The 12806-nt window shown below is 44.9% G+C and overlaps 1 protein-coding gene across 2 annotated transcripts in view; it reads right to left on the bottom strand.

The window, feature by feature from the left end:
• LOC125448249 (unconventional myosin-Ib-like) overlaps positions 1-10807 on the bottom strand; it is a 61095-nt gene extending 50288 nt beyond the window's left edge. The window contains exons 1-3 of one of the 2 annotated variants that reach the window (XM_048523397.2): positions 10706-10807; positions 2112-2246; positions 424-539 (exon numbers count right to left, since the gene is read on the bottom strand). In XM_048523397.2, coding sequence (XP_048379354.2) covers positions 424-539; positions 2112-2237 — 242 coding nt within the window. In that variant the 5' untranslated portion in view covers positions 2238-2246; positions 10706-10807. Of the gene's footprint in view, positions 1-423; positions 540-2111; positions 2247-9727; positions 9986-10705 lie in introns of those variants that run through there. The other variant, XM_048523396.2, reaches the window with a different exon arrangement.
• Positions 10808-12806: the final 1999 nt, after the last annotated feature.

Raw genomic sequence — 12806 nt, 5'->3', positions numbered from 1 at the left:
TCAATAAATACATTACCTTGTGTGGTAGAGATGACCAGCAAGGTCTCAGGTTCAATTCCTGGTCTGTGCCTATTTAACTGTTTGAAATGGAGTCAACACAAGCTTCAGTCCCTCTTGCCAGCTGATTGCTGCTGTATGTGTACAGGCAGTGGATCAGGACAGGATTCTGCTCCACTGAGATGCCTTCCACAACCCAACAGTCTGCCAATGCTCACTCTAAACCTGCACATGTACAATGGACGCTGGGGGCAAAATATATGAGTCCTGCTGTTATCGATGGAACAAGACCTCAGCAAGGAGTCTATACCCACTGACCTGCTGAGTGGCTGGTCAAACGAGGCTGGCAATTCTCTGTGGTCATCATGGAAATCAGCAACAAGGGAAGGGATAGCTTTCACTGTTTCTGTTGACTTCAGTACTTACATGTGAGGACTCAACTCGTACAGGTTACAGTTGCGGTACTCATTGATCTTCTCCAGGCTGTAGATAGGTAGCATCATATAGGGATTGATTGAAATAACCACACTCCCAATGTAAGTCTGAGAGAAGATATTAAACAGCAAGAGTCTTTCAGCATCCTAGTGATAGTATTCAAGATTGTCCCAGTTCAGCTTTTGACCCCTGACCACATTACTACACACTTTTCCCAGGTCTGAAAACACTGCTACATCCCCATTCAGTGTCACCCATTGTACATTAGGTAATGTGCAGACACAGTGGTGCTGGCCTATAGATAGCCTAGGAATGCCAGGCTGCTGGGGCAACATAAGACCATAAGACATAGGAGTGGAAGTAAGGCCATTCGGCCCATCAAGTCCACTCCGCCATTTAAATCATGGCTGATGGGCATTTCAACTCCACTTTCCTGCACAATCCCCGTAGCCCTTGATTCCTCCTGAGATCAAGAATTTGTCGATCTCTGCCTTGAAGGCATCTAACGTCCTGGCCTCCACTGCACTCCGTGGCAATGAATTCCACAAGCCCACCACTCTCTGACTGAAGAAATGTCGTCTCATTTCCATTTTAAATTGACCCCCTCTAATTTTAAGGCTGTGCCCACGGGTCCTAGTCTCCCCGCCTAACAGAAACAACTTCCTAGTGTCCACCCCTTCTAAACCATACATTATCTTGTAAGTTTTTATTAGATCTCCCCTCAACCTTCCATATGTTGGAGTGATGGTAGAGGCTCGAACTTCCTCTCCATCACATGGTTGACCAGGAATTTCTCCTGCTCTCATTGTCTGCTATTGACGTGTTGGAAGGATTTATAGGCAGATGTCCAAGCTGTTTGGCTGTGAGATGGACACACCTTCCTTGGTCATAGAGTCCTGGAGCGGGACTCGAAGCTGGAGCTTCTCACTCAGAGGTAGGGATGCTACCCACAGGATTTCCTCAATATACAGTGCACAACAAAAATACATGATCAAACTTACAGACCATTCTCTGCCACTTAACAGATGAGGTATCCCGAGGAACTACCTTAGTCTATCTCCCAATCAGTCACTGCCACATCAGTAGACAATGCTAGAATTTCTGTTTACAGTTAGCTGGACATTCTCCTGCTGTTTAGAACAATATCCGAGGGAATTTTTGACCGCAGATTATTACAAACTGTTTCCAATTCCTCCCTCCCCATCAGCTCCAAAATGTGTTCCCCTCTCTGTTTCTGTAAGCACTGATTCCTGCCAGAAACAATTCCCCAGATTTCCCTCTGATCACTTTCCTATTTGTCATTCCTTGTTTGCATTAGTTAAGACTGACAGATTGGAAATTTCCCGTGTTTTTGGCATTCACTCAGGTGGAGAGTGAATGGGACTTACAGCCTCTCAGACCCACCTTATTGTCAGAGGAATCATAGTTAGATAGTCACTAGATAGCAATCAGGAATTGAAATGATGACTGACACTAAACCAGAGGTGTTACAGTCCCATCTATGGCCTGGCTGAGATCAGCTAACTCTGCACAGACTGGCAGCAATACCTGTTGTCTTCCTGGGGTTCAGTGCCTCACCTGAACAGCACATTTATTCACTGTACAATATGAGACACCCACAAATACATGGTCTCAATTGACTGTTACAAACATCATGAGGCTCTCTTCAATGTACTTACGTAAATATCATTGTTATTGTATCTTTTCTTGAGGTTAGAAAGTAAAGATTCATCAGTGAGGGGGTCTAACAGCACCATGTCGCTCACCCCAACCATATTGTCCAGATAGGAAGACTTCTTCTCCATGGTTAGTTACTGCAAAGAATGACACCAACATTAAATTAATTAAACTATTTAGCAGCACAAACACAATGAAACGGTTGGCACTGCAGGCAGCTATGACCAGATATGAATACAGACTGTCTTGTAGCATTGCACAAACTCTTTTCAAACTCCAATTTCTATCTGTTACTAACATTGACAATAAATATTGCTTCAGTCCACCACCTACATTACCTTTCACTTCCTGCATCACTGCTCCAAGAAATGCGAGCCATATTACGTGAATGAATGGGGCACAGTGTTTTAGAGATGTTGGGGGTCACTCTTCCAGGGTAAGGCGCTAAGTAAATGAAACATAAGGGATTTTCTCTCCATTTCCACCTATTGTTGTAGTCTCCCGATGCTATGACCTGCATCCTCTTAGCTGCCACAACCTCTGATCGAACAGGCCAGAGTCTAGATTTCCTCATCATCCAAACAGAAGATACATAACTAAGCTGACGGACTCTGCGTGTTAGGAGTGATGAGATTAAACCCACAGAGTCCTCTCGTACCTTGTATTTAAAAAAATCCATCAAGCTAAAAATGATCATGAGTCATGAAAACTAAAACTTGCAATGTTTCTGTTGACCCAACCAATTAAGATAAGGGTCTAGGCCCGAAACGTCAGCCTTCCTGCTCCTCTGATGCTGCTTGGCCTGCTGTGTAAATCAGCTCGACACCTCGTTATCTCAAGTAAAATAAAAGATCCTTTATTGAGTGAAAATGCAGGAAAATCATCTGAAATTTTCTTGATGTTCTAAGTTTAGATCATTGATTAAAATTGTGCCTGATTAGCAACAGCTCAGGCTGTCTGTATACTTTGCCATTTTAAACTTTGGTGGATTGAGTTCCTTTGTGTGATTTCTAATACACATTGGCTTGTCTGTAATTCAGTGCTGTGATGTTGTAGCTACAATGTGAGACCAAAATTCCAATCAACAACACTTTTATCTCTGGGCCCCATCCATTAGGAGCTTATTCTGTAAAAACAAAGCAACCCAGTAACTAATTGGTGCATCTATTGGGAGTCGCAAAGTGAGGTAATTAGAATAAAGTGCTGATAAACAAATAGATCTTGAAAGGTTTATGTGGATCTATGGTCTAACACTGTACTTCCCAAACCTTTTCCTACTGTAAAGCTATTTTGAGGCTTGAAAATTGTGGTGACTCCTCAGTGAGAATGGTGAGAGTGCGAGCACGGCTTTCGTAACTTGCGCATAGTTCCATGGCAGCCATAAACGGCCTCAGATCTAATGACCCCACATGGAGTCCCAACCATCAGTTTGAAAAGCACTGCTTTAATAATTCCTACTTCTGGCTATTGTAAAAAATAACAAGACTGATTCAAGTGCAGTCTACTTTCATTTACAGCCAGATTTTCATGCTTTAAGTGTCTGTAAAATGAGGTAACAGAAGTACACTGTGTATACCAATCCCCAGGTTAACATCACAAGTCAGTATGGAACCAATGGGCAGTTCACAGAATCATATAATGCTACAGCACAAAAAGAGGCCATTCAACTCAGTGTCCTCCCACTTCCTACAGACTAAGGGGGTGGCCATGGGCACCCGCATGGGCCCCAGCTATGCCTGCCTCTTTGTAGGTTACGTGGAACAGTCCCTCTTCCGCACCTACACAGGCCCCAAACCCCACCTCTTCCTCCGGTACATTGATGACTGTATCGGCGCCGCCTCTTGCTCCCCAGAGGAGCTCGAACAGTTTATCCACTTCACCAACACCTTCCACCCCAACCTTCAGTTCACCTGGGCCATCTCCAGCACATCCCTCACCTTCCTGGACCTCTCAGTCTCCATCTCAGGCAACCAGCTTGTAACTGATGTCCATTTCAAGCCCACCGACTCCCACAGCTACCTAGAATACACCTCCTCCCACCCACCCTCCTGCAAAAATTCCATCCCCTATTCCCAATTCCTCCGCCTCCGCCGCATCTGCTCCCACGACAAGACATTCCACTCCCACACATCCCAGATGTCCAAATTCTTCAAGGACCGCAACTTTCCCCCCACAGTGATCGAGAATGCCCTCGACCGCGTCTCCCGTATTTCCCGCAACACGTCCCTCACACCCCGCCCCCGCCACAACCGCCCAAAGAGGATCCCCCTCGTTCTCACACACCACCCCACCAACCTCCGGATACAACGCATCATCCTCCGACACTTCCGCCATCTACAATCCGACCCCACCACCCAAGACATTTTTCCATCCCCACCCCTGTCTGCTTTCCGGAGAGACCACTCTCTCCGTGACTCCCTTGTTCGCTCCACACTGCCCTCCAACCCCACCACACCCGGCACCTTCCCCTGCAACCGCAGGAAATGCTACACTTGCCCCCACACCTCCCCCCTCACCCCTATCCCAGGCCCCAAGATGACATTCCACATTAAGCAGAGGTTCACCCGCACATCTGCCAATGTGGTATACTGCATCCACTGTACCCGGTGTGGCTTCCTCTACATTGGGGAAACCAAGCGGAGGTTGGAGACCGCTTTGCAGAATACCTCCGCTCAGTTCGCAACAAACTACTGCACCTCCCAGTCGCAAACCATTTCCACTCCCCATCCCATTCTTTAGATGACATGTCCATTATGGGCCTCCTGCAGTGCCACAATGATGCCACCCGAAGGTTGCAGGAACAGCAACTCATATTCCGCCTGGGAACCCTGTAGCCTCATGGTATCAATGTGGACTTCACCAGTTTCAAAATCTCCCCTTCCCCAACTGCATCCCTAAACCAGCCCAGTTCGTCCCCTCCCCCCACTGCACCACACAACCAGCCCAGCTCTTCCACTCCACCCACTGCATCCCAAAACCAGTCCAACCTGTCTCCGCCTCCCTAACCTGTTCTTCCTCTCACCCATCCCTTCCTCCCACCCCAAGCCGCACCCCCATCTACCTACTAACCTCATCCCACCTCCTTGACCTGTCTGTCTTCCCTGGACTGACCTATCCCCTCCCTACCTCCCCACCTATACTCTCTCCACCTATCTTCTTTTCTCTCCATCCTCGGTCCACCTCCCCCTCTCTCCCTATTTATTCCAGAACCCTCACCCCATCCCCCTCTCTGATGAAGGGTCTAGGCCCGAAACATCAGCTTTTGTGCTCCTGAGATGCTGCTTGGCCTGCTGTGTTCATCCAGCCTCACATTTTGTTGTCTTGGATTCTCCAGCATCTGCAGTTCCCATTATCTCATTCAACTCAGTGTGTCCATCTTTGGAAAAGCTAGCTAAGTAATTCCTCACTCTCATTCTCTTTCCTGATAGCCTTACAAGTGTTCCTTTGCTAGTATTTATCCAATTTCCCTATTAATAGTTATTGTGTATAGGAGTTAGGGCGTCATGTTGAGGTTGTACAGGATGTTGGTGAGGCCACTTTTGGAGTACTATGTAGGAGGAGGAGGAAGCTTAGGGGCATAGAGCATAGGAGGTTAAGGGGTGACCTTATTGAGGTTTATAAAATCATGAAGGACAGAGAGAAGGTGAATGAACATAGAACATAGAACAATACAGCGCAGAACAGGCCCTCCAGCCCTCGACGTTGTGCCGGCCTGTGAACTAATCTAAGCCCCTCCCCCGACACTATCCCATCATCATCCATATGCTTATCCAAGGACTGTTTAAATGCCCCTAATGTGGCTGAGTTAGCTACATTGGCAGGCAGGGCGTTCCACACCCTTACCACTCTGAGTAAAGAACCTGCCTCTGACATCTGTCTTAAATCTATCACCCCTCAATTTGTAGCTATGCCCCCTTGTACAAGCTGAAGTCATCATCCTCGGAAAAACACTCTCACCTAGAATGACCAGGGTCTTTTCCCTAGGGCGGGGGAGTTCAAAGCTAGGGGGCATATTTTTAAGGTGAGAGGTAATGGCAGCTTCCACAGTCTCACTGCTCTCCGAATAATTGTAACCAAGTTCTCTACGTAACTGTAACCCACTTTTCCCTGCTCCCGTTCTAGTTAATCTCCTCTGTACCCTCTCCAAGGCGTCGACCATCTTATCTCAAATGCAGTCCCCTTGCTCTAGGATTTAGATTAAATATTTTGCCAAAATATGGCTCCAAATTCTCTCTCTTGCCATAGCCTTGGCTCCAGGGGCAAACAGGACCCCTCCCTTTCTTATGTTCCAATACTGCAGTCTCCTTACAGTACCCATTATCAGAATATTACACTGACCTTGCAAGATTCCTCCTAAATTAGTAGAAGTAAGATAACAATTTGTCAGATATACATTAACATTGCATCTGCTTGTTGTACTATAATGTTCATTTTTATGATGATTGATCTTTGGAGTATCATGTACTTATCTCAACTAAGGAGTGATATAAATGTTCATATCCTGAGAAAATGCTGACATACTATCAAGCAGACTGAGTAACACAGAGATAGTGAAACCCTGTTAGTTCCATCAATACCAATAGAAGCATCCTAACTCCTTGATGGTTCTGCTGAAGGTTAATGCGCGAGAAGGTCTGCAGTTATCCACACAAATACCTGGCACAGCCAGCACTGACATCTTGTGATTCCTGGGAATCAGCATTACAATGCCAATAACAAATAGTACAATGATCTGACTTGAACATGGTCAACGTTACAGCAGAGTAAGTGCTGGAGGTCTTTAAAAAAAGATACAAGTGGATAAATCTCTGGGACCTGATCACGTGTATCTCAGAACGCTGTGGAAAGTTAGGGACAAAATTGCACAGCCCCCTAGCAGAGATATTTATATCATCTATAGCCACATGTGAGGTTCTGGAGGACCGGAGAGTGCCTGATGCTGTGCCCTTATTTCAGAAAGGCTGTAAGGAGAAACCTGGGAATTACAGGCCAGTGAGTCTGACATCAGTGGTGGAGGGGATTCTGAGAGATAGGATTTACATGAATTTGCAGAGGCAAGGTCTGATTAAGGAGAGTCAGCATGACTTTATGCATAGGAAATTGTGCCTCACAAACCTGACTGAGTTTTTCTAGGACATAACTGAAAAGATTGATGAGAGCAGAATGGTAGATGTTGTCTACATGGACTCTAGTAAAGATTTTGTCAAGGTTCCACATGGTAGACTAATTAGTAAATTTAGATCACAGGGGATTCAGGGAGAGCTGACCAATTGGATACAAAATTGGCTTGATGTAGGGAGTCAGAGCATGGTGGCAGACGGCTGTAATCGGTAGTGTTCCACAGGGACTGGTGCAGGGTCCACTGTTCTTTGTCATGTATATAAATGATTTGGATTAGAATATAGAAGGCATGGTTAGTAAGTTTGCAGATGACACCAAGATTGGTGAAATAGTGGACAGTATCTTCAGATTACAAAGGGATGTCGATCAATTGGACCAAGAGGTGGAGGAGTGGCAGATGGAGTTTAATTTGGATAAATGAGAGATATTGCATTTTGGTAAAATAACAGGTGCAGGACTTATACAGTTAATGGTAGTACCCTGTGTAGTGTTGTTGAATAGAGACACCTGGGGGTTCAGGGACACAGTTCTTTGAAAGTTGTATCACGGGTAGACAGGCTGGTTAAGAAGGCATTTAGCACGCTTGCCTTCATTGCTCAGACCTTTGAGTGTAGGAGTTGGGGCGTCATGTTGAGGTTGTACAGGATGTTGGTGAGGCCACTTCTGGAGTAGAACAAAGAGCAAAGGAAAATTACAGCACAGGAACAGGCCCTCCAAGCCTGCACCGATTGAGATCCTCTGTCTAAACCTGTCACCTATTTTCTAAGGGTCTGTATCCCTTTGCTCCCTGCCCATCCATGTACCTGTCCAGATATATCTTAAAAAGACACTATTGTGTCTGTGTCTACCACCTCCGCTGGCAACGCATTCCAGGCACCCACCACCCTCTGTGTAAAGAACTTTCCACGCATATCTCCCTTAAACTTTCCTCCTCTCACTTTGAACTCATAGCCCCTAGTAATTGAGTCCCCCACTCCGGGGGGAAAAAGCTTCTTGCTATCCACCTTGTCTATACTCCTCACGGTTTTATAGACCTCAATCAAGTCCCCCTCAATCTCTGTCTTTCTAATGAAAATAATCCTAATCTACTCAACCTCTCTTCATAGCTGGCACCCTCCATACCAGGCAACATCCTGGTGAACCTCCTCTGCATCCTCTCCAAAGCATCCACATCCTTTTGGTAATGTGGCGACCAGAACTGTACACAGTACTCCAAATGTGGCCGAACCAAAGTCCTATACAACTGCAACATGACCTGCCAACTCTTGTTTTTCAATATCCCATCTGATGAAGGAAAGCATGTCGTATGCCTTCTTGACCACTCTATTGACCTGTGTTGCCACCTTCAGGGAACAATGGACCTGAACACCCAGATCTCTCTGTACATCAACTTTCCCCAGGGCTTTTCCATTTCCTGTATAGTTCGCTCTTGAATTAGATCTTCCAAAATGCTATGTACAGTTCTGGTCACCCTGCTATAGGAAGGACATTATTAAATAAAAGAGGGTTCAGAAAAGATATACCAGGATGTTGTCAGGATTGGCGGATTTTAGTTTTAAGGACAGGCTGGGACTTGTTTCACTGAAGCGTAGGAGGTTGAGGGGTGACCTTATAGAGGTTTATAAAATCATGAAGGGCATAGATAAGGTGAATGACTAGAGTCTTTTCCCGAGGGTGGGGGAGCTCAAAGCTAGGGGTCATATTTTTAAGGTGAGAGGAGAAATTTTTAAAAAGAACACGAGGGACAAATTTTTCACTCAGTGGCTCCTCTGTGAAATGACCTGCCAGGGAAAGTGATAGATGGAGGTACAATTCCAACATTTAAAAGTCATTTGGACAGGTACGTGAATAGAAAAGGTTTAGAGCAATATGAGCCAAATGTAGGCAAATGGGACTAGTTTAGTTTGGGAAATCTGGTCGGCATGGACAAATTGGACCGAAAGGTTTGGTTTGGAGCCTAGCAAATTGGTACAATTCATGGGAGTGTGGAGGAAAAAGGACTTGTGGTGCCAGGGGAATAATGGGGTGGAGAAGGGAGAATGGGGACTAATTGCTTCGATCTTTCAAAGAGCTGGTTTAATGGGCTGAAAGGACAGTTGTGGGTGCTGTATCATTCTGTGAAGTACTGGTCATCTTTTTTAATCGAGTGGCAGCTGCATTGGGCATTTATCAAAACTGTTACAAACTTTAAAAATAAATATAAAAAGCATCATAACTCTTTATGGTTGGTAAGACAAATCTATTTGCTCCAACTAACCAAGTTGTGGGTTTCGGAAACTTAACACTGATCAGTGTGAAAAAAAACGGGCTTGCCACCCATTGTATAATGGAATCACACTGTGCTGAAATCAAACAAACCATTCATCAGACAAGGAAGTGAAATTGATCTGGACTCAAAGCATCTTTTTAAAAAGTTAACCAATATTCGGATTGTCCAGCAAATGAATTTTGGATCCTGCTATTTTAAACTGGGTGTATTCGCAATTTATTTCCTTACCTTGAATGCAATGTGTGTAAACCTGTCTGGCGTGCAGGGGGAAAGTTGTCTTGCCAAGCGTTATGTGGTTTTAATGTTCTCTCTCTCTCTCTTTCTCTTTCTCTGTTTGATTGTCTCTCCCCGGTTGGGTTTCAGGGTCTTGCTTCCATCCTCCTCTCTTTGCTGATGCTCGGGAAATGCTGCTGTACCTTCAGCCAGCAGTCAGGACTCCCTCTCCAAATCTTCAACGTCAGTACCTCCACCTCTCCTTCAGGAGCTGTATTTAAATTCAGACTAAAAATACACCGTCCAAAGGGCACTGACAGAGGTCATTAATCAACCTGTTCAGGTATGTCGTGACACACCCCTGGAGCAGGTAGGACTTGAACACAGGCTCAGAGGTAGGAACGCTACCACTGCACCACAAGAGCCTCTGGCACTTACTTATAAGCTGATGGTATCATCAGGCACTGAAACATTTTCAAAGATCTGGAAGAAATTCATTTGACACCTTTGCATCAAACGGGCAAATAGTGTCTCAGTACCTGGCTCAATTTCTTTTCTTAGCTTATCTGAGGACACGGTTACCAAATTTCTGTCGGGGGGAACACTTAAAGTGGACACTGTACGTCCTGACTGCTAGCAGTCTTCCAAATACTGCCCTCAGAAGTCACTCTATGGATAGATGTCTGGGAAGTGAGTGTGGAATTCACAGAACACTTTGCAGCCAGTTGTAAAGTAGACTGCGTTGATTACTCGCTGTGAGAGATTCTTCCTGACCTCAGCCCCAAATTCAGCATTCATCTATCCTTTACATACTCCAGACTCAGAACAATGTGCATTTATATGTCACCTTTAGCCTAGGAAAACATCCCAAGGTGCTTCACAGCAGAAATTATCAAACAAAACTCAACAACAAACTGCATCAGGAGATACTGAGACAGGTGAGCCAAAGCTTGGTCAAAGACCAACTATGGTACTTAGAAATAGAGGACTTACATTTATCCAGCACCATAATACTTCCCCAGGAATATCCTCAGATACTTTACAGCCAGTAAATGGATTGTGCGCGTAATGAGTGCAGGCAACGTGTGCCTAGATCCCAAACGGACTAGTTAATCTGTTTTTGGTATTGTTGCTTGTGAGAGCAATGTTGGCCCAGGAGACCAGGGGAACTCCCTGCTCTTTTCAAATGGTGTCATGAGATCTTTAACATCTGCCTAAGTAGGTTGGCGCTTCTCTTCCTTGATCCTGTCAGTGCCCATGTGACCCTGGAGAAGCAGCAGGTACTGCCCATCAAAATACTTAGGTCTTTTGTGACTAGTGGGCAGAGAAAAATCCTTACTATTTAGTTTTGTAAGTTCTTTTCATTGAAGTTTCAGTGGATCAGTTAACAAAAGACATAAAATTTGGTGATATCCTGATTTCATTTTGTGCCAAGCTTTATTTTTGCTTGTTAAACTATTAAGAGTAGACTCCCTCCAAAAGGTTCACTGTTGGTGCTGTTTTATGTCAAATAACATTAGGGCAATTCAGGCTAGAGTTTAAAAGATGAGAGGAGATTCTAATGGAAGTCTGTAAGATGCTAAAGGGGATTGACAAAGTAGGTGTAGAGAGGATGTTTCCTCATGTGGGACAATCTAGATCGAGGCACGATTTAGAATGACTTCTCTCAATGAGTCTTGATTATGTGTGGGGCAAATGCTGGGATCTTGAGTAAATTTAAGGAGGAGTTGGACAGATTTTTAATTAGTAATAGGTTAAAAGGTTATGGACAGTGGGCAGGAAAGTGGAGTTGTGGCCGAGATGAGATCAGCCATGACTGTATTAAATGGCGGAGCAGCTCAAGGAGCCTTACTCCCAGTTCTAATGTCCCGATACCATGTTCTGAAAAAGAGTCATACTGGACTCCAAATGTTAAATCTAGATCTGAAACACCAACTCTGCTTTCTCGCCACAGATGCTGCCAGGCCTGCTGAGTTTCTCCACTATTCTCTGATTGTTTCAGATTTCTAGAATCTGCAGTATTTTGCTTTTACATCAGTACTGTTCCCATTTGTCCACCTGTACTGGGAGAGATGGAGGGGGAAAGAGATGGCAGTTTAACGCATCTAGGAAGCAGCACTTTCTGGCTTGGTGTTTACTCCATATCCATCATCTTACAAGAGTACTTTCAGACTTCTCTCAACACACACTCTGCATTTTGGAAATGTACGCTGCCACTGTTGCTGATGTGAGGAGCAGGTGTCCAGAAGGCGTACCACAGGATTACGAAAATTCAAACTAAAATAAAAATCAACACTGCACATTGCGCACCACTTAGCAACTGAGTCCAGACAACAGGGAGCTTGAATGGTACTTGTGAACCAAACCAACAACAAAGGGAAAGAGGAAGTGTCCAAGAAAAAGGGAACTTAACATCAAAAACAACACTCGCACTTTCTAAATATGAAAAAAAATCCAAGTAATTGAATGAATTTTTAAAACACAACTATAGGGTTCTTAGGTTTTGGAGTAGATTTGTAGCTTGGGCTGTGGGTGTTGAGGTTGGTTGGCTCGCCGAGCTGGTTTCTAGTTTCGCAGACGTTTCATTACCCTGCTGGGTAACATCCTCAGTGCAGCCTCCGACGACTGGGACAACGCCAAGATCCTGGGACAGGCTAGGCAGAGGCAGGCACGAGAATTCCTGGAAGCATGGCACTCCATGAAGCAGGCTATTAATAAACACGTTGAACTCGACCCCATACACATTCCACTATGAAGGAAACCCCGAAGTGAGACAATCCATCTCAATGGACTGCTATAGGGTTCCATATATTTCCTGACACAAATAGTTTTCTGCGCAGTAAATATTCTTCTGTGATGTGCAGAAATTATAATGTTAAATTCTAGAATCAGGGCAGGACTTAGACATTTAATGGTGAGTTCCTGGGGAATGTTACTGAACAGAGAGACCTTGGGGTACAGGTTTATGGTTCCTTGAAGGTAGAGTCACAGGTAGATAGGGCGATGAAGAAGGCATCCGGTACGCTTGCCTTTATTAGTCAGTGTGTTGAGTACAGGAGTTGGGGGGGGTCATGTTGGGGCTGTACAGGACATT

Source organism: Stegostoma tigrinum, chromosome X (assembly GCF_030684315.1).
Source record: "Stegostoma tigrinum isolate sSteTig4 chromosome X, sSteTig4.hap1, whole genome shotgun sequence".
NCBI classification, from domain to species: domain Eukaryota; kingdom Metazoa; phylum Chordata; class Chondrichthyes; order Orectolobiformes; family Stegostomatidae; genus Stegostoma; species Stegostoma tigrinum.
Note: the sequence above shows the minus strand (reverse complement) of the source record. Positions and strands in the feature narration are given on the sequence as shown.